This window comes from Gymnodraco acuticeps, unplaced genomic scaffold (assembly GCF_902827175.1).
Source record: "Gymnodraco acuticeps unplaced genomic scaffold, fGymAcu1.1, whole genome shotgun sequence".
NCBI classification, from domain to species: Eukaryota; Metazoa; Chordata; class Actinopteri; order Perciformes; family Bathydraconidae; genus Gymnodraco; species Gymnodraco acuticeps.
The window spans coordinates 343,720-366,529 of record NW_022990747.1 but is presented as its reverse complement, the minus strand read 5'-3'; the positions used below and the strand labels follow the sequence as shown (position 1 = coordinate 366,529).

At 39.7% G+C, this 22,810-nt stretch overlaps 2 protein-coding genes across 10 annotated transcripts in view; both read left to right on the top strand.

Annotated features, from left to right (window-relative positions):
- tln2a (talin 2a) overlaps positions 1-3,138 on the top strand; it is a 111,971-nt gene extending 108,833 nt beyond the window's left edge. For both annotated transcript variants that reach the window (XM_034232167.1, XM_034232166.1), the window contains one exon: positions 324-3,138. In XM_034232167.1, the coding sequence (XP_034088058.1) occupies positions 324-452 (129 nt within the window). In that variant the 3' untranslated portion in view covers positions 453-3,138. The remainder of the gene's footprint in view (positions 1-323) is intronic.
- A 4,787-nt stretch (positions 3,139-7,925) lies between these two features.
- Positions 7,926-22,276, top strand: LOC117556693 (tropomyosin alpha-1 chain-like). 8 transcript variants are annotated; one of them, XM_034232170.1, is made up of 10 exons: positions 7,927-8,214; positions 12,875-13,000; positions 15,678-15,811; positions 16,716-16,833; positions 17,028-17,098; positions 17,240-17,315; positions 17,432-17,494; positions 17,731-17,800; positions 18,450-18,528; positions 18,967-19,132. In XM_034232170.1, exons 1-10 carry the CDS (start codon positions 8,101-8,103, stop codon positions 18,968-18,970), a joined length of 855 nt encoding a protein of 284 aa, XP_034088061.1. In that variant the 5' UTR covers positions 7,927-8,100; the 3' UTR covers positions 18,971-19,132. The 8 variants fall into 8 exon arrangements, with proteins under 8 accessions (XP_034088059.1, XP_034088061.1, XP_034088064.1 ...); XM_034232168.1 differs by lacking the exon at positions 18,450-18,528 and having other exon boundaries at positions 7,926-8,214; positions 18,967-19,306; XM_034232173.1 differs by lacking the exons at positions 18,450-18,528; positions 18,967-19,132 and adding an exon at positions 20,056-21,328.
- The last annotated feature ends 534 nt before the right edge of the window (positions 22,277-22,810 follow it).

The window sequence follows — 22,810 nt, the reverse complement described above, 5'->3', positions numbered from 1 at the left end:
TCTCAGACAAATATTATTTATTTTGTGCTCCTACAAGTACTGAATCTGTATCTTTAGGACTGCGGGAATCAAAACTTAATACACTCACACACAAACACACTCTTGTACAGTAAATGTACACAAAGATACACATCAACCACAGAGAAAGAATTGAGAGATACAAATTAGTTTGTGAATAGTTTTTTAAAGCATGTGATACTGTTGAACAAAATGTGGACTGAATGGGTGTTTCAGCTATCTAAAATATGTTTAACAGAGATGTCTTATAGTTGAATTGCTAGATGCTTTAAAGGTCATGTTTTTTTATTTTTGTGTCTGTTTAGATCATTGCAGCCCAGGAGGAGATGTTGAGAAAGGAGAGGGAGCTGGAGGAAGCCAGGAAGAAACTGGCTCAGATCAGACAGCAGCAGTACAAGTTCCTGCCCAGCGAACTACGAGAGGACGATAACTAAATATTCAAACTCGCACTTGCACTCCGTGTTTGTGTTGCGAGTTTGTGTCCTCTTTGATGGCACACTGGAACACAGCGACTTCAGATATATTGGGACTGATTTGAACAAACTAGTGATGCCCAAGTCTGCATTGAAAGATCTCCAACTGCAAGTTTGAAACACTACTGTATGGAACTGACTCCTCTCTGAAAACTACACGAAGATTGTGGTGATTCGACTGAAGAACTGTTTTTTTGTCCTCATGTATAGCATAACTACTTTGACTGATCCAATCTGAGCCAGAATGTGACACGCTCGGGACAAACGGCACATCTCTCATGTTTGCCCACAAGCTCTTTTTTCCATTTAAAATAGCCGTTCTCGCTCCATAAACCTCGAAGATGAAGAAATGATTGTATTGCCGTTCATGTGATATAGCCGTTTAACTGCAGCAAAGATATTTCAGCTCGGTACTCTGATATTGTATGAATGTTGTCTTTCATGCTCCGATTTGGCACCTTAATGTCTGTTAAAAGCATGACGTGTCTTTACTTCAACTCAGTGGTCATTAACCCGAAGAACGGTAGGATGCATATTGCTGTTTCGAGGACTTCACTCTCAATCCAACATGTTGTTTTTGTTCATCGTCCTTTAACGTAGACAGTGAAATAAGCATATGTTGCTCTCTTTCTTGTCATTTTTCAAAGCAGATATCCATGGGCTCTACATGCTAAATGTCTTTTTAAGGTGCAACAACTTCTACATGTTTGTCGAAGCTCTTGAATATACGTGTCATCGTGTGCGGCCTCTCAGACTCCAGTAGAATGTTTTACATTTCCTTACCACGCGAATGCTTTTCTACGCAGGATGACATCTTACCATAGAAGGATTATTTATTACTCCCGAGTATTTTTAGCAGACAGGGGTCAGAAAGGGCCTCATCTCAATTCCACTTCTAGCAGAGCCCGTGTTCATGAAATATCCCCAGTCCTTCAAACACATTTGTATCTCCCTTTATCTTTGTGTATTGAGACCTTCATACAGTATAAACAGAATTGGATCATGATGCAATAACACAGATGGTGCTTTAGGGGGCAGTGCTGGTTTCCATTACACCATGCAAACTAGTCATATTGTAAAAGAGCATTTTGTATAATTGAATGCTTATTTTAATTAAGTATAGAAAATGTGATTACAGGACCCAGGCAGGTTGATTGGCTACAACATCTTGTGGAATAAGAAAACCTGTAAATACCTCAGAATCGATTGCCGTGCCGTTTCTGTGCTTTGTCTGATGGTTCCCCCCCCCCCCCTGTTTGTGGCCCTTTACCCTAAATATTTTCTATTCAGCTGATAGTGATTATCGTACTCTCTCCAGAAATACCCGATTACTGCCTGGGATTGATTTCTACTCCATCCACCTCCAGTTCTGTAAATTCAGACGGGAGCACAATTTGAAATCTTAAAATGACTAAGCAATAAGCTTCTTGCAACAAATCAAACTTTTAAGAATGAATGTTTAAATGAAGTGGAGTGAAAGTGACGTGGCTGCAAAACTAATCACTGCAGTTCATCTCCTTTGTTATCCATCAGTGTCTATCAGTGTCTGAGTTGAAGGGTGCTCTGTGCAACATTACTGAATATACTACTTGCTGCAATAGAAGAACTTTTTCGTTTACCGTGTTTGATTGTAGTGTTGGGTTCCCTCGTCTTACTTTATTTGGGCTGTGTTTCAATATTAAACTATATATTGTAAGATTAGGTCCTGCTGTGAAAATGCATGGCTTTGTGCTTCGGATGCATCTTCTTGTTTATGCAGAGTTCAACTTTTAACAGTGACTCTTACCTCCACGTACAAGACCGTATACCATAGCAAATGGCTTATGACACACCGTCACTTCTCATTCTTTCTTTTTTTACAGTTTGGTCTGAATTCAGAGGTGTTTTCTGGCATTGTATTTTGTTTGTGAGGGTGGGGAGGGCGGGTCCACTACTCATCAGTGAAGTCTGTAGTGTTATTTTTAGTGCCTTAGTCCGTAGCCCATAGTGTCTGGTTTGCTCGAGAGACAGCTTCACCTCATTGCTCAAAAAAAGGTACTGGACAAGCCGATATTTGGGAATGTAGGATGATGTCCGTGGGTTTTTTTCTTCCACTTGTTGACATACTTTTCACCTGCATCCCCTCCATTCTCCTCTTTTAATCTCTCCGCCACATATAAGGCCTTTGGGGATGACATAGAAATTGTCCGACAGTCAAAACAATGTGTTGCTGTTTAAAATGTACCATCAGTATATATATACAAGTATGTATCATATATACAACACATTTTTGTACTGCATTCCATGGGCATGTACCACAGTGCTTCGAAACCACGATTGACTGCAGATGTTGGTCTGTCAACTGCTTTATTATTGTTACGAAGTCACTGAATTTTATCGATTGGCTTTTTTCTTTTTCTTTTAAGCCTCGATGAACGATAAATGTGATAAGAACGGTTGGATGTATCTGTCACCATTCAGATGTTGTGACGCATTTCAATGATGTGGAGTAATTGAAGTGTTCTGTGAGTTCCCCCCCCCTTAACAGAAATACAATTATGAAATTACTACAATTAAGATGAGTGATAACATACAATATAAAAGATATTTATCTGGCCTTGACAAAACTATTTTTTGTATTCACTGAAAATAAAGCATTTCAATGTAACTTTGTTTGTCATGTTTCCTTTGGTGGAGCAAAGAAAGAAGGCTGTTATGTTTGCTCACTAAGTGTAATTCAAATGTGCCATCATATCATCACTTTCTGGTTTATTAACAAACTTTATTGCAAATTTGAGATCAAATATTCTCCAATTTAACCTCTGGTACCTTATCTTCCATCTTCCAGTTTGAGGTCCTCATCTGTTCTGAATCTGAATGTCCTTTATTTTGGGTAATATAAACTTAGTTGTACCTTTTTCCTTCATTTAAAAAAATATATCAATGTAGTCTCTTCTCAAAACATGTTTTCTAAAAGGGGACTTTACCTCAATAAAATCAATCTTAAATTGGACCAAAGACTTAATACAAAACACTTGTTCAGACAGTTTTCCGTCTTTAACGACAAATACACATTTTGGTTGCTTTTTGAATTATATCCAGGTCCAATACCCAAACATAGGAATCGCTTCTCCACCAGAATTGTTTAGCTGTCAGTTTGGAGATGGCTTTAAAACGGCATTAAGACCTTTTATGAAGGGTAATAAAATGTACAAAAAGTAATATTTCCCAGATGCGGCTCATTAAACAAAGTATGAGACATCAAACTCTGACTGTCCTCTCCCAATGTCTCAGCAGCAGAACCACTACGCTCTCCAGTCCCAGGGATAACAGAGAGGTGCGTGCTGGCAGGAGGACAAAGTCTCTTAATGTGTCTGTGTCAAGGCGGTATTTCTTAGTCAGCACTAAACCTGGAGCTATATTGAGTCCATGCTATGAAGTGAGAGCTGTGCTAAATTTGACCGGCACTAAAATTTGAGGTGGTAATGTGAATTACTGACGCACAGCTGCTCCTAAATCTGCTTTTAAACTGGGAATCCTTTTTTCAGCCATTTTCTATTAGAGTTAGTTCCTTAGGCATGCCATTGCAGACATTTTTCCAAATCTAACAGTAACACTTTCACATTATCTATGGAGATCTACTGGATCCCAGTTTTAACAAGAGGCCCTGTTACACTGACTTGACTAACTTGGTTAAAACCCTAGATTTAACGTGGACAAGCAGCTGATAGAAGACACCTCATCCATAATGTTTATGCCTTAAATCTAATTATGATGAAAGTCAGAAAGCAGCTATGGTTACTGGTGACTGCTGCATGTTACATTGAAAGATTATAGGCTTCATCCACTAGGAGAATTATATTGAGCATTGATTGCCTTCCCTGACTTGTAGTCACATGAATAAACAGCTATTTGACCCACAGTAACTGTAACTGTCCAGGTAATGAAATGCGTTGTGCATAGTGGCTAAATATTCATCACATCAATTATGTTTGTGTGATCTCACATTTGAACCCTGCACGTCTAATCCTTCCTGGTTGAATTACAGCAAAGGTTTGGCACACCAACATTGTACCACATCAACGTTTAATTAGGATGGAGTGAAATATTCCAGTATTCACTTCCTCCGTCCTCCACATGGGAACTGAGTCTCCATACATGGGCCACCAGCTCTACCAGGTGAGCTACTCATATCTAAAAGAAAGACACATATAAACACTGTACACTGTATACAAAACATATTTTGCACACTGCTTTGTTTTTTTGGTCTGACCCTGCAGCATCAAGGTTAGACTCAACTGTGCTTCCACTTGTCAATCTGCAAACTAAAATCATTTTTTTAAACATGCATTGTATCAGTATCTCATTGGCAATAGAGACCACAAACTGAGCTATGTTACACCACATGAACAATGAACTTTGTGTCTGGATTTATGAGTTCTTCACCACAATAAATCAGTAATGCATACACAGCCATCAACAGACAATGGTCAACTCATTGAATCAAATTGCAAAGGTCTTAAAAACTTCACATGTATATTTTCAAAAGGCTGTAAAAGCCAAACAGGGTCACATATTTCCTGCATGATGGGAATTCTGGGAATACTATGAACTGTTCCTATATATGGCACCTGTTGGTATAAATCTGAGAACTGTTTTTTGTATAGACCAATTAAAAGGCAGGTGTTTTTTGTATAGAAATAGAGCATTGATTTATTTGCCAATATTTATATTACTTTTATTATTAAAGAAATAATAATTACGATGTGTAAATATGACAATGAATGTGTTTTAAAACCGGCTAATCAAATTACTCATATCTGAAAGAAGGGGCTGTTTTTAAATACTTCAGATTTTGGATTGGCAAATTCCTTGCCATAAAACAAATGTGATATAACAAAGTTCTAAAGAAGCCATGAAGACGACTATTTGGTCATTTCTACACGCAAATATACTGAACACATGTTGTCCATGTGTGATGGTCCTGGAGAAGATAGAACATACTGCATAAAAATACCTCTGCCTGCACTATAGAGAACTCAAAATATTTAATTAATATTTAAGTCTTGTTAATATTAAATATGTGCATTTGTTATAAATGTTTACATGGACTGCCCCCCCCCCCCTCCCTTAGGGGAATTCATCCACAAAAAACACACTGGACGCTGCACTAGGTCAGAAACCAGAGGAGACTGAAGTCCACCGTAGATGGACCACTTTTGGACAAAATGTCCTCTCCATTAAAGGCAGCTCATTGTGGAATAGCTTCCCAACTGAGATACGGGATCGTCCCACTCTCAATAGCTTCAAAGGTCAACTCAAAGAATGGTTGAAAAAAAACAGATGTGCAATCACCGCTAAATGCACTTTAACACAGGGGAATCTCCTCTCGCACTTTTGGTAGCTCTTGTATCTCCTCTTGCATTGTATATGTCGTTGCTGCTGTATTGTACTGCCATGTGGTAAATACTTGTGTATGCTGCTCTTGTACCTTTTGCATATTATGTATTTGTTTTTGCTATGTTTGTAAAATGTAATTTTCTTATTTTATGTGAGGGACTGCGGATGCAAATTAGCTACATCTGGCACTGTTACACTTGATACATTTGAATGTTTAAAGTGTTCATTACTGTGCATTGTCCCTGCCAAATAAACGATTAAATAAATAAAAAGAGACCGCTGAATTGAATCCCCGACCCTCAGTCTGAGTAAATCATTACTTGTTGGAAAGGTAAAATGTGTGGATGTCCATCTCGCCGTGTATCCAGGGTGATAGGGTGACATGGATTGCGCCATGAGCCGCTCTGATCTCTGTATATGACTGGCATGCCTGGCTGGCTGCTTAACAGTCCACAAAACACATAGCAGCATGACAACACACAGTGACAGCTGACGGCCTTAAAAAACTTCATAGGAAGGATATCAACTGAAGCGGCTAAGAGATCAAATATAAGCATAACAAATGCAGAAGAAAAGGGAACAAATGTGATGCAAAACGCTTTTAAATGTAACTTGTCCAACTTTTTAGAATATAATCTTGAAACTAAATGTAACTACAACGTTTTTCAAGCAATTTGTTGGATTCTTTGTTCAAAACAATGAGCATTTTTATTAGCTTTATCCAATTCTTTCTATGATGGATAAAGACTTAGGAAGTTGGAAGATAGTGCTTTGATGTGATTTATTATTTTGACTGCTTGTTTTTGTGAGGATGGGAGTGGAGAGTCAAACAGGTGTTTTCAAAGCAGTAAGATCACAACATATGCACTCAACAAAACACAAGCAGAATAGTGAAGACAAGTACAAAAGGAAGTATAGTAGATTCCAATGGCTCTTTAGAGAATGACAAAATACTTTCAGTGTCAGTGTGTTAATAAAGTATTACATAACCCTGTAATCTTATTCTTTGTATGTCATTTCTATCCTCTAATGTTGTTTTCATCCATTAATTTACAGTATATGTATCTATATTAAGCCTGATTCTGCTTCTCAATGTTTACTTGAACACGTAAAAAAATGAATTGCTTAAGTCGACTATACACTTTTATTACCCAACGATTCTTCATCTTCACAGGTTGTATGACAGCTGCGGGGGTGCCAGCGGCCCCATGAACAATCACGCAGTGGGGGGTGGCGAGGGCTGTTGAAATGCCAAACTTCTGCACACGCTCTTCCATGCCAATATATCCACTGTGGTCCTTTTGCTATATAACCCTCAGGCATGCATCAGCTGAGGGAGGAGCTGGACACAATTGTTGATATACCTCCACAGGCACCAAAGCCTATCTGATTGCTCTTTCGGATGTTCAGCTATGCTGTGAGGGAGTGGCTGAAATGATCCTTGAAGACAAACAAGCCACTGGCTAATATGACAGTTCACAGAGGGAGAAGAGCTTTCACAGGGGCTTATCCAATCAGCTGGGTTTGTTTAGCTGTGATCAATGGGGAAGTACAACAGTAGCAACTATGTTTAAATAAGTTTCAATACATGATTTGTTAAGACAATGTTTGAAATCCTTTAAGTTGGTACAGTCAGGTGTAATTGTTTAATTTGAGTTTCTCCCATGTACGATACGATACGATACGATATTACTTTATTTGTCAGATCAAGTCTGAAATTTGACTTGCGTCACAGCAGCTCCATGTATTTTCTTGGTTATCATCCTGGGTGATAGCAGGCTAAGAACATTAACTGTATCAGCATGTTTCTTCCAATAATCCCCCTCAGAAGTTATACTTTTTGGAGCCTTGTCTTTTTTTCTTCTTGCCTGTCACTTGAGGGGTGTTAGAAAAAGGAGTGGAATGGGAGGTCTTGGTGTGAGGGGGGAGTGCCCTCCTGACGTCTGTACCCCATACATAGTCACAGAAGTGGTCAAATGTCTTGGAAGAGCGAATCACTGAAGAGATCCAGATAAAAAGACAGGTACCACGTTGACAAACAGCCGCACTTGTTTAAAAAAAAGTGTTGGATGTCCAGTCACTGCTTGCCAAACTGCATATTTGACGCATACAACCCAGGCGAGCTCGCACTCCAGCTTGGCGTTCAGTGTGGTTCAGACGCTCCGATCATTTCTTTCAGTTTATTTAGTTTTTGTATTTGCGTGGAGGAAACCCCAGACAATAAGCAGCCATGGATGCCATCAAGAAGAAGATGCAGATGCTCAAGCTCGACAAGGAGAACGCCATGGACAGAGCTGAACAGGCCGAGTCAGACAAGAAAGCAGCCGAGGACAAGAGCAAACAGGTCGGCAGCCAGTGAGAAATGCGCACCGGTGCTTTTACGCGCTGGTGCTAATGGCACGGTGCGCCTATAGCACTTCGTTATTCCTGCGTGTAAAATATCCTGGGACTGAAGAATAATATGGGCAGTGGTGTAGTGGGAATTTTTTTACTGGGGGGACGCTATTTTAATTAGGTCCAAACAATGCCACACAAGTGCGCACACGCGCAGTGCACTCACAAAACGGGCAGACAGGTCCACAGAAACCGGCATGTATGCTTAATCCTACTGTAGTTACTGTACTGCAAAAAGAAGACGGCGCTGTGCTCAACACACACACAGACTCAAAACCATGGACACACAGATACATACATTACATAAACAATGTATAGGCCTAAATTGCATAAGCTACAGTATTGCAACTAAGCAGACAGCGCTGCTTCTCTCTCTCTCTCTCTCTCCGATCTCCTCTCTCATTCTCTCTCTCACTCGCTCATCTCTCTCCTTCTCTCTCTCGTCTCTCCATCTCTCGGCTCTCCTCTCGTGCCTCTCATCCTCTCCTCTCATCTCTCATCATTCTCTTCTCTCTATCTCCACTTTCAAAATCTATTTAAAACTCATAACAAACAAAGACAAAATTCCCCAAAGGGTGTCGTCCTGAAATTAACGTATAAATATAACGAATAATAACGAAAACGAAATAAATAAACGAAACGAAAAAATATAGCCTACTTATGCAAAGAACATTGATCTATCTGGATTTGAAATTATTCTGAGTTAAAAAGCCTACATTGCAAATAAGGCAGCGTTTGGCTTCACACAGTCCTCACACACACGCAGTCTCACACACACAGTCCTCTCACACACACACACACACACACACACACACACACACACACACACACACACACACACACACACACACACACACACACACACACACACACACACACACACACACACACACACACACACACACACACACACACACACACACACACACACACACACACACACACACACACACACACACACACCCCCAGGGCCGGCCCTCGGCATAGGCAGTATAGGCGAATGCTAAGGGCGCATCAACCCATAGGGGGCACCGAAAATTGGGGAGAAAAAAAGAAAAAAAAAGTTAGAAATAAAAAAAAAAAATTTTTTTTATTTCACAACAACACCATTTCCCAATTTTGGATCAACAAAGTACATCTTATTATCTTATAGTAACAGAACTACGCCTATATTGCGTACAGCGCCCATAAACTACCCCCCCACCAAATCAAGTTGAACTGCCCCAGTAAAAACCATAGGTTTATGTGAAATTGTTCTTTTTTTTAAATAATGGTTTTAGTGTGCAATTATAGGTTTTAATTTTGTATTTGTGTTAATTTAAAAATAAATCTAACTCCCAAAATACGTACACAGCTTCTGTGTGCTTTTATTAACATTGGAATTTACTGTGTAAGCGGCCGCGGGGGGAGAGCTTTAGAGAGCTCTCTCCTGAAAGACTGAGCGGCTCTGATAACCTCAGCTCAGTGAGGTTAAGGCACACCTTTATATGATCATTATAGTTATAAAAAAATAAGAGAATAGGTGAAAAACAGGTATAAAATACTATATGACAGTACAAAAAAGTTGTTATTAATAAACAAGAATACAGTTTGAAAGGGGAGTGATTTGTAAAATATCCATAAAGAAAAAGAAAATCTGCTTAGAGTTCTGTTTCATCTGGGTGTTGAGAGATGTATCCATAGATTTCCTAATGTTGCTCTCAAAGTACACCAGATTGATGCTTTTAACTTCAATATTACAAAAAAAAGTCTTCCCAGGGGTGCATGCCCCCGGACCCCCCTAGAGGAGGTGAGGTCCCCCCCCCCCACTTAAATCATGTTCAAATGGATAGGAAACTAGATACAGTTACAGTCTTTCTGTTTTGGTGGTCATGCCACAACCGTGCACGCGCGAGTAAGTGTAAGTGTCTGCATTTGGGGGGGGGGGGGGGGGGGGGGGGGGCGCCAGCTAAAATCTTGCCTAGGGCAGCAAATTGGTCAGGGCCGGCCCTGCACACACCTCTTGTTTCCTCCGCCACATCTCCTCCGTCCATACCTCTGGGAAAGGTGAGCTTGAGCTAGCCAGGGGAACGTTGCTAGCGCAGCTAACGTTAACGTTAGTGCTAGCATTATCCACGGCTCTTCTGATGATGTAGTACTAGTAGCAGCTTCACTTGTAGCTTCGGTGCTGCTAGCCTCTTTCTTCTTGTCAATGATATTCTTTTTAGAAAAGAAGTAAAGTAAAAAAAAAAATTCTGCCATTATAGAGCTTTTTCGTTAGCGTTCTTGAGGGAAAGAGCTGCCGCAAAATCGGCGGGCGGCGAGCTGGGGGTGTGTCACTGGCACCCCCAGCTCGCCGCGGGGTCACGAGCGTGATCACGAAGCATAATGTTTTAAGGAAATCGTTTTTATTTTTTATTATAATTACTTACTGTGAAATGAATTATGTTTTTGTCATTATTACAACAAATACACACTTGCAACTAATAACACTGGCAATGATTTTATGTATTAGACCAGGCATCCTCAAACTACGGACTCCGGTCCGGATCCGGACCGAACCACCACTGTCTCCGGACTCTGAGCAAATTATACTTTTCATATGTATTATCTCTCTGTATTATATGTGAGACATCGCCACAACGCATTCGCAACGAGTCAAAATTCTCCGCTATGTCCACTGCAAACAGCGCTCTGCATGTCTGACTGTTCCACTGTGTGTGTCAACGCTTTGGTCCAATCACATTCAGCATCCAGTCAGCGTCCCCCCCACCCCCAAACAATCTGCGAATCAGAGGCACAGTAGGGCGGGTCTTCGCGGACTGCGGGTGGGAAAAATGTGTGTGTCTCTTTCAACCTGTCTAAGTCAGAGCGAGAATTAAAAAAAAAAAATTCAGAGCGAGAGTTAACAGCTCATCTAGTTCCATCTGTACTGTAGCTAGTAGCCTAGTTTCACCTACCGGGGTGGCAACTGACACCCTACAAATAGGCCTTGCCACCCCAGTTGGCAGCTTTGTTTTGAAAGAAAAGTTGTGGCTCATCGGACATTTATGAGAGAAAGTCTCTAATGTCCGAGTGCAAATGAATGCAGCACAAGATGCACGTCATGTAACCCCTCCCCCGGTCCTGGCGCGAGCGTGGACATACGATTGGCGGCGATTTCATTTTGAACTGGACGGCGCAAAACGAGAAGCATTCGGACCCAAGCACTGAAGGAATGAGGTATTTGCGGTCTACAATGACAGAGAAGAGACTGTCAGTTTGGCTGTACTCAGCATTGAATCAAAACGCACTGAAGCTGTTGATCTTAATACGTTTGTGAGGCGTTTTGCTGAACAAAATGGTAATCGCCGCATTCAGCTGTAATAGACATGTCAACTTGATGCTCTGCTCACGGATGAGCATACACAACTGTTAAGATGATGACCTTACGTGTGTAAATATATTTTTTTCTTTGAGGGGGTCTGCCCCCAAAAAACTGTTTTAAGTCCTGAGAAAGTCAAATAAGACGGTGTGTAAAACTACACTGCCCAGACAAAAAAAAGTAACCACTTTGATTTAACTAGGCCAGTAGGTAAGGACTTTCCACTGGATAATAACTGAAGTATAAAAGAATGCATGACTGAAGTGATGGACACCATGTTGAAGGCAAACACAAAGAGGAAATAACAGGTCAAAGCAAATCTCCCTCTCAGATTCCACAGCAACCAGAAGAACATACATACTGGCTGGTGATTTGATTCATCAGCTTTGTGATGGAATAAAAAATGCACAGTGCATTTCCTTAGCTGTGGGTGAGTCCACTGACACCACTGACAATGCTCAGTTGCTGGTGTTTGTGAGTTTTTATGATGAGGCAAAGGGGGAGTTTGTTGAAGATGTGTTGGGCCTGACGAACCTCAGTGGACGCACAAGGGGGAATACATTTATAAAGCAATAATGGGAATGCTGAATGAAAGAGGGTGCAGCTGCCTTTATTCATAACTGTGCAGCTCTTACTCTGCGACTCTGAGGGGTCAAGCACAGACACAATAACAATGAAAACTGCTGCATACAGATTATTTTTGTTTTTGCAACCTTGTGTTAAGAATCTTGTTGCAATTGTTTAAAAGTTTGAATGACCGTAATAAACGGACCTTTGTCTTATTGAAACATTTATTTTGGACCTTTAAGATTTGTATTTGAGTACCCCTGTATTAGACTATTGAAAAAAAGATCATGCTCCAAATAAGTGGGGGTACAGCGTACCCCCGCGTCCAACGCCCACTACACCACTAAATATGGGTGTCTCAAAGAATTAATAAAAACAAATTGAAATCATAAGGTTGCGTTTTTCCATTGTTTTACTTAATATTTAAGCTGCATGAAGTGGGAATTTTGCATTTATCAATGACTTTCTTATGATTCAGCTGTGATATATAATAAATATGTTCTCAGCCTAGATTGATTGGTTTCTAATTGGTTTAACAAGTGTTTAGTAGGCCTATGTAGAGCAAATATGTATTGTTTTCACACCTTAGAGATTTTTCACAGACACCATCAGGTGCCACATACTTAATGTTATTGACTGTGTGGATAATGAATCTGTCTGCATGTTAGTACATCTCCTCTTGTTTTTTTCTGCAATGAAGCTTGATGATGACCTGTTAGCACTGCAGAAGAAGCTGAAGTCAACTGAGGATGAGTTGGAGAAGTACTCTGAGGCCCTGAAGGACGCCCAGGAGAAACTTGAGCTTGCTGAGAAGAAAGCCACAGATGTGAGTTTGGCATTACATTTCAGTACCTGACTGGTGGGGAAGCCCCATCGGGTCACTCATTGCCTAATGGTTTGACCCTTAAACCCCCCTTTGGGTGCCATGAATATGATTACCAACCCCCTATATTACTCTAATTATTAAGTTGTGCAACAAGTAATTATGGGAGACTTGTGGGTTGAATAGGATTTAAAAAAATGAACGGTTAAATGTAGCTCTTGTGCTGTAAATGGTAAGGTCCCAGCAACACTGGCTTACCAGTGTGTTCCCAACTCATTTGGATAAAATCTCAGCCAGTGTTGGGTTTCAAGGGGGGCATTTTACAAGGAGATCCCTGACAGATTTGCGGTTGTTCTGGTTTCAGTTGACACCTTACAATTATGTCTTACCTTGATGAAAATACCTCTTTATTGACTGCTTTACATATTACACCAAATAGGCCTGATTATATGTTACAATCTGCCACAACAATGTTGAAAACAAATACAGCACAACAACAATATTCAACAACTTTATTGTTTGATTGAATGACAGGGCAACTAAAAAAGTACATGTCAGATGCATAATACGAGATTCCCTTAAATACAACTTAACTATAAACAAACAAATACACAAACAAAAACATACAAATACAAATAATTCCATAATCAAGTTGCAAAAAAACAAAACAAATCAATGCAATGCAAACATTTGTGTGTTTCTGCACACAATTTCTATATAAAGATATATCATAATTATTTGTCTATTTAAAATGTGTATAAATGATCTAAATCTATAACGTATCAAATTTAGTTATTAAATCATAAATCAATGATAAGGTTGTAAAGTAGAAATAGACCCTACTCCAGTGAAGTACAGTACAAGTAGTCTACTGCAAAAATGGTGGGCCTATTTAAGGACAGTACTTTTAGTTAGACTCCATCACTGATACTCATAATACTACTATTAATTACAACAATAATAACCACAATACTAAACAAATATTACTAATAATAATCATACTAAATCATAGTATGATTACTATTAATAATATTTGTGTAGTATTGTGATTATATTAGGCTGTGTTAATTCATCAGATGATTACATATACTGTGATGTACATAATTGTAGCTTAACTGCTGAATCTTCAGTATAATGGTTGGAGCTGGGATTTTGTTCATTACAACACTTCATACATTAGACAAGAAGTAGGAAAGTATTACATGAATTTAATTAGAAAAAAAACATTGGAAATTAGCCAAATTCATAAATGAATGTATTCATGTGAAACAGTAGCCTTACAGTTACATTGCATCACTGATACTCATAATAATGCTATTAAAAACAAAAATAATCACAATAATAACAAAAATAGTAATAAACCTACTATGATTTAAGCTGTGTTCATTATGTAAAACTATTACATATCATTTTACATGTAAACATTTTTAGTTTAGCTGCTAAATCTTCAGTGTAATGGTTGGAGCTGGGATTTTGATAGGGTTGGCTCAAATTACCAGTAGGGGATGCACACATAGTTTTAACCATAAGTGACACAAAGTAGGAACAATTACATGAATTTAATTAGGAAAACAACTTAAATGTAAATTAGCACAATTATTATATGTTTTTTGTATTCATGTGATACATTGTAGAACAAGCGTGGGGTTAATAATCGGTTACTTCCGGGGTTGGTGGCACGTCCCAATCCTCATCAGCGGTCGATTAAAGGCGGTGGGGGTAGGGATCAGACGCGCCGCATCTCCAAGAGTGTGTGTCTGCGTTCAGCCTGCACAGAGCCGAGTGAGCCAAAACTAGCTTAGCTGACACAAAAAAGAGCAAAAATGGCCGGTGGGAACTCTCTGGATGCTGTGAAGAAGAAAATCAAGTCGCTGCAGGACCAGGCCGATGTGGCGGAGGACCGTGCAGCGGGACTTCAGAGGGAACTGAACCAGGAGAGGAGTGCGAGGGAATCAGTAAGCCGCTATTACATTTAAGGCAATTAGTCCCCAGGCTGTCGACGGCATTAGGCGTAAATCTGGTCAAAAAGCATGGCTGCAAGGCCCAGACAGACGGTTTAATACTCTATCGCAGGTAGACATGCTTGAAATTATCTGTATTGTAGGATGCAAACACACGATGAGTAGTAGATGATAGGGCACCACCCCGGTATGTCCCGAATAAACAAACAGCCCTGTAACAAGTTGGCTAATGTTGCAGCAGCAGCACCACAGGACCTCTGAAATCCTCTCTTTGTAAAACTGCAGCAGGCTACAAGCTAGTTTGAACACAAAGGAGCTTATTTCCCCACTTCCAAAACATTGAATTGTAGCCATGTTTTGTTGCTAATTATGTCTGGGACAGGATAACTGAATCACTGTAACACAGGGAATTGCAGGCTCGCCTGGCAAGAGGGGAAGAATGGTGGATATATGAGTCTAAAAGTGTATGTAAGTGCTTCTTACACGGGGTTTGAAGATGTATTAAAAGTAGATCCATCCAAAATGCCACTTGCTTAACAAATAAAATGTGCACGCTGGTGCATCCCTCCCTTGGGTTTGTTTCTGACCCAGCCCAAGCTCCCATAGGAGTGCAAGGGATGGGCTGGATGTTGTAGGCCTGTGAATCCAATTGAAATTGATTTAGGGCTATACTAATGAACTTGATTTGACTCTAGGATCTTGTTGTTTTGCTCTCCTAGGCTGAGGCAGATGTAGCTTCCCTGAACAGACGTATCCAGCTGGTTGAGGAGGAGTTGGACCGGGCTCAGGAGCGTCTGTCCACGGCGCTGACCAAGCTGGAGGAGGCTGAGAAGGCTGCTGATGAGAGCGAGAGGTGGGTACCCTCACCTGGAGAACAGACCCACTTGGTCCACTCATACGATACGCCCCTCTGTTTGTTGTACAATTCATATACATTTACCCTTACATTATGAGATTTTAATTTCTTCATCGCCTTTAGAAGTACCTGTATGTGAAGTATACTCTTTATGAAAAATACTAATGTTGCATGGATAGGACAGTATTTCTGATTTGAAATGGTGTATTCTTCTAAACTGTATGCTAAAAATCAAATCATGCACCTGATGCACTCTGCAGGAGTGCCACTCCTTACACCTCAGTGCTGCCACTGGTGGCTGGAAGTAAAATTGCAATAATGATCAGTAGGATCTAATACATTTAAACACAGGGTTAGAAAAGTAGTTTAGCTTTGCATAATAGGACACATTCTCAATTGTTAATATACAATTGATTCTAGAACTCCTGGAAAAATGTGAAAAGCACAACTGTGGAATTTTGATGAAAACACAAGTGTTGTCTTTAAGCGTGACGTGTGCAGGTATTTAGAGCATAATAGAGTCCCATTTCTCCCTCTTGGCACTTTGTGTTTATGTTGCATACACACCCGGTCATTATTTGCTCTCATTTTGAACACTACCAGAATAAGAAAAAAAATACTGTCTGTAATCCATCCATCCATTCGAACCATCATTCATTGTCATCAGATGTACGTCAAAATATATATGTAGTCTTTTTTTTCACTATTCAAACCCCCTTAAACATTGTGATACTGAATTAACTAGGTGCTTGGTGGTAAACTTAATTTAAAAGAATGCATTTTCATGGTCAGTTTATAAGACAAACTACTGAGCTTTGTCAGTCTTAAAAAAGGGAATTATCATAACATTGGCCTGCTGTGATGCCCATGACTTGCCCTTGATATTTTTTCTTTCCCTCAGAGGCATGAAGGTCATTGAGAACAGGGCCATGAAAGACGAGGAGAAGATGGAGTTGCAGGAGATCCAGCTGAAGGAGGCCAAACACATCGCAGAAGAAGCTGACCGCAAATACGAGGAGGCATGTTTCTCCGCTATTCACGGCACTTTGAAATTTGAGCATAGCGGTTTCTACATTCTTTCACTTCAATGCAGCAGCTGACGTCGATTCACACTTTCTTCTGGATGTATATTATTGGCACCAAGTCATTAAATGATCAGTGACAATAGCAGAAGAAATGTAACTCCTTCTGATGTATCATGTGTTGACTTCAGGTGGCACGAAAGCTTGTGATCATTGAGAGTGACTTGGAACGTACAGAGGAGCGCGCTGAGATGTCTGAAGGGTAAAAACACCCCCCCCCCCCACACATCTATTCCTCATAAAGTCACAACTTTAAATACCATTTCAGACTCATTCCGATTGTATCTTTTTCTGTTTGTTTATGGCATCATTTCTGCTTGTGAACCAAACCATACATCAACAGCAAATGCTCTGAGCTCGAGGAGGAGCTGAGAACCGTGCAGAACAACCTGAAGTCTCTGGAGGCCCAGGCTGAAAAGGTAAGGCTGTCTGACCAAGAGGATACATTCCAATCAACCCACATTATAAACCCTTGATCAGTGTTTTAAACTGTCCTGAATATTTTCCTGACTCTGGCCTTTGTATGCAACCACAGTACTCGCAGAAGGAGGACAAGTACGAGGAGGAGATCAAGATTCTCACAGACAAGTTGAAGGAGGTGAGTTAACTTGGAAATGTACAGTTCATCCATTCTGTGTTTCTATTTTCTTATTATATTTTGTAGAGCAACTTTTAAACTAGGGATTTCATTGTCAACTATACTGTATATATTGTTTTTCTTAAGCATACACTGTATATGTATTCTGCTTTCTTTGTGATTTGATTCCCTGAAGGGCTGTAGCTAGTAATGTTAACTTCTTGATGTGAATTGCTAATGTTTGACTGTCTGTTCAGGCTGAGACTCGTGCTGAGTTCGCTGAGAGATCAGTCGCCAAGCTTGAGAAGACCGTCGATGACCTGGAGGGTATGAATCTTTTCCACTTCGTTATTACGCATTTCAAAAAGTTGTTTTCACAAAATGTAAGGGCGTATTTGTCACAGTGCAATTGTGATGTACAAGGCAGTTCCTTCTCAAAAAGCAACACAAAAGTCATCGTGTTAGGCATCACTCAGGTTTCCTCTTTGAGTCCTCTACTATAATCAAATGAACAGCAGTTGTCTGTAGTTTCAAGAAACATTCATTAGTGCAATGGGATGTTATTTATCTGGGCAGCAGGGTGTGGAATACACCTCATTAAAAATATAGGGACTGTCTATCGAGGGAAAATACCAAGCGCTGATGCCCGTGTGATATTATTCATGTCGGCTTGAACATTTCTCTCCACGATGCTGTTTGGCACTCTGTTGTAGTGACTGTTCAAAACCAGCTCGTCCCAGGCAGACCTCACAGGGTCATGGCACACGTGATTCAGTTTCTTAGTGACTCCTCAGGAATTTAACACAGCGTCAGCAGCTGGTCCATTTGCACTCCCTATTTCTGTCCTTCTTTTCAGTTTCTCCGTTTGTGTTTTCCCTTTTGACTTCTGTTCTCTGACTCTATTATTCTTTCTGTTCTGTTCTAATTTGATTACAAATCTTTCCCTGCCACTTGAAAAATAATTGCCACACAATAGACGAGCTGTACGCCCAGAAACTGAAGTACAAGGCCATCAGCGAGGAGCTGGACAACGCCCTCAACGACATGACCTCCATGTAATTCACCACAAGCTCCTTTCTGCTGTGTGCCTTAGATCACCCCTAACCAACAAACAATAGCTCCCTCTAGTGGCATGTTTGAGTGCAGTGATTTATTTTATCTAGTTTAATTACAGATTGGTGGATTTTATTTGTATCCTCCACTGCTTGTCTGACCTTGATGTATGACTGTGTGAGTGTGAACTAAAGGTGTAATGCATGTCTTTTTGACTAGATTCTTAGCTACATTTCCCAAAACCTATTCTGGTTTACTAATCACTGCGTGTTAGTTTTTCTTTTATTACTCCATCCAACATAGCAACATTAATTGTTCTCGTTTTCTATAGTTTCCCAGCTCAGTTCTGCATCCCTTTCTTGCTCCTTTGTTCTGCATGTCATTATTCTTCCATTCCTCTTCATTATTTCTCCAACCCTTGTGTTCTTCTTTTTTCACAGCTAAATGTTTACACCCCTCTCCCAGAAGCTGGTTGATCATCACCTCTCTCCTCTGCAGCACAGCCCAACTTTCTGTCTCTGTATTTCTTTTCTGCCCCGTAACTACTGCGCACTGGGCTGTTGCTGCTGCCATCCCTTCCTTCATTTCTCAAGCAGAACTTTGAGCTGTTTTTATTCCTGTAAAATAAACACACTTCCATCTCTGCCAGCTTTTCCCCCTTTCTCCTGCCATGTTTCTTCATTTCTATTTGTCCCATCTTTCTTAATTTCATTCCTGTTGTCTTTGTCTTTTCATTTATTTTGTTGAGTAGCTTTTAAATAAATTCTGAAGCTCCTCCCATTCACTGTTTTTTATTTATTTGTTCTCAGTTTGTGAGGACCCTTGTGGAGTGCAAAGGCAGTATTGGGGTGTTTGTTATATTCACATGAATGACAACCGTCCTCTTGCCTTCATTTGAATTTGAAGAATATGGCAAAAATAACCAGAAGTCATGACCCGCGTGGATATAGGGTTTATTCTGCTTCATGTATTGTTACTGCAAGTGTGCAGTAAAAATATAAAACGTAACGCAATTTCAACTTACTTTATATCTTTGTCACACTTAGAAAAATCAACTGTGCCTAATCAAGGATTTTTGTATTTAAAGGACTGACTCAAACCTCTTTTAGAATAATCATTTCTGTCTAAATCATACATTTTCACGAAGCATTAATGCCGCTTGGTAATTGATTTTAGTGTTAATGCTTCCAGAGCGATGATTCTGCACCAATAGTCAATGTGTGTAGGCTTCTTCCAGGCCTTACTCAAAATCTTTGTGGGAAAAAAAAAAAAAAGATCTCAGCAAACGCATAAGAATTAATGAGTAGGTGATGTTGCCATGGGTTACCAGGATATCTACTGACATCTAGTGAGACTTATTGGCATGACAAATGTTGTTGTTGCTATAGTTTGAGTTAATGAAGTCTGCCGTCCAGTTCTTGACTGACCCTTGTTCTGTGATGATCTCCAAAGCACTATCTCTTTGTCTGTTGTACTAACATTTCTTCTGTCTCTTCCCCTTTTCTCTTACCTGCTTTCTGACTGTCAAGACCATCTATACAAGCAGATTGAGAAAAACCGCCTTCTGACCAATGAACTGAGAGTAGCCTTAAACGAGGATTAAACAGGAATGGGCTTTCCTATGCTTCCATTCTTCTGAAACTCAAACGTCCAGGCATATTGTCTAATGCTGTGATATAACAACGGTTGTAGACAGTCGTGTCTACGATGCAAAGCTTAAACCAAGTCATGCTTTTAACAAAAGGGAAACAATGTATGATTTTCACATTATGCATGCTAAAGCTGCGGTTTCTGATTAGAGGTCGGACAACCTCAGACTGTGATGTTGCAGAATGTACTTGATATATTTACTCAGTTACTAACAGGGCTGTAGCACCTGCATGGGGTGCTGTTGCTCACGGGGGGAAGGCCAGTGGGGGACGATTGGGAAAGGCTCCTAAAATGCTGCAGGTGGTCAAATATTCCTTGTAAAACCCTTTTTTATCTGTAGCATTTCACCCATGTCAGTGTTTGGACCACGTATTGCTAATTTTGCATTGGCAATACAGTTGCTTTTCTTGACAGGCTGTCTCTGATCTAACTACTTTTATGAGTTGAAACACTCTTGAATTCACTCGAGTCTTAATTGTAACAAAGAAGGGAGTATACTTTGGTGTGAAGGATGAATTGGTTAATATAAGCAGACTAGTTGTATATGAAGGCATGTGCAGGAACAAGTGCCTTGTGATTAAATGACTGCTTTCTGAAATGGGTCACTAACTGCAGTATATGTCAAAAATCAAAGGTTGGGGAGCAATGCAATTTAACAGTTAAAGCTTTAGACAGACTAAAAGCTGTCATACGGAAATATAAAGAGGCATAAAAGGAATTTAGGGTAGTTGTGGAGGAAGATAATGTGACGTAAAGGGGAAGGGGTTTGAATGGAAGTCTCTAATGTGGGGTGACATGGATACTGTTTTTATAGACCTGGAACTGATGTACAGGGTCTAAGAGTCTTGATACTGGAGGGTCTTGATAAGCATTTAAAACACTTTGCAAATGTCCATTCTTTTGTCCTAAAATCCGCTCATGTAGTCTTGACTACAGCCCTGTCTATAGCTAGTAAGATATTCACAGTGAGTTGGCTCAAGTTTCCAGGATATGTATGTACTTATTGAATGCTAACTAATTGTAATTTTTTACATTCAAGTTTTTTCATAATCGGCACATATCTAACACGGTTTGTTAACCCGGCTTTGTCTGTTTTTACCCCATCTTTTTTCTGTTTGTTTTTTATGATTTCTAACCAAGCAATGCTATTATTAACAGATAAACTCTCACGTGCTAAAGAAGAGGGCCTGAGCGTAAAGCAGATTCTGGATCAGACTCTAATGGAGATGATAAACCTTTGACCCAGCTCTGTTCCTCTCCACACGTTGCCTCATCTGCTCTGAATATGGCTGGCTCCCGTATATGGCTGCTACAGATGATGTTGGGCCTTGTGTTTATGTTTCCTCTGACCTCGTGATCCTGAAGAAAAGAGCTCTAGACCATGTAGCACACATACACACATATCCAGTACACTGTTTCCGTTACACACTGTAATCAAAGGTCAGTCAAAATACACTGCATATCATTAATACCTTTACATGTCAACTTTGTGCACAATTATTAGCAAGCAGTATTTTTGAGGATTATTTCAATGATTGAACAACTACAGTGGTCTCGGTGCAGAATAATTATGCAACTAAAGGGAAAAACGAAAATGTTCCCATTTCATTCAGTTTATTTTCATCTCACATCACCTGATATGTTTAAATCCAATACGCATTCAAGTTATACAGCTTGGAGTTGAAAAATATGCTTATATATAGTCAAAATACTCACTAATAATTGTGCACACAGTGTATACGTCTTGAGAATTTGCACTTTTGGGGGGAAACATAATCATCGTCAGCAAAGTCATAAAGTAAGCCAAGGTCATATAAAAGGGACTTTTATTATGTGTACTTTAGTGAAGTTGCTTGTGTGTCTTTGTTTCTTCAGTATTCTAAACATGTATTCAGTGTCAGCGATGTTGTACACAGTTTAGCAATGAAGGAATTCTTAGCACAGATACTTGAATGTACTGTTTGACTGGCTAAGTAAAAGAAATGTTTACACACTGTACTCACTTTTCTGTTCATTTCAGAAACATTTTATTGTGTCTCTTCCCATTTTATCTTGGAAATGTAAAGATCATGAATAAACAGTTGGATCAATTATCATTTATTCCAAGTCTGACTTCTTTTAATGGTGTGAAAAACGAATGCTGTGTGAAATGTAAATGGTGAAATAAACTTTCACTTGGTCATTATTGTGGCTATTGTATGATATGAAATACTTGTGGTACTTTAAGCAAATCAGAATAAAACGAAAAATATACAGGGGAAGCACTTATTTTAAGTGAGAAGCTAAACACATTTTTGAAATGTGGTAACCATGAGTTATAATCACTCTGTATTGTTTATCATCACCAGAGCTATGAAACTTGATTTCTGTGATTCAGTGATTGTGTTATTAACAGAGAAAAAAACGTTTCTACCTAAGACTGCTTATCACAGGTTATGGCCCATGTTGACAAGAGTTACACATTTAAACCAAGAGTGGTTTATTTGTTTCCCTCATAATGGTGTTATTTGAAGAATGTTTTTTAAAGTGCATAAGAGGTGAAGTATGTAGTATTTCCACAAAAATAAAAAAATAAGAACATATTGCATTACAGAAAAACAAAAATAAGATTGACGAATGAAAGAAGGCCAACAT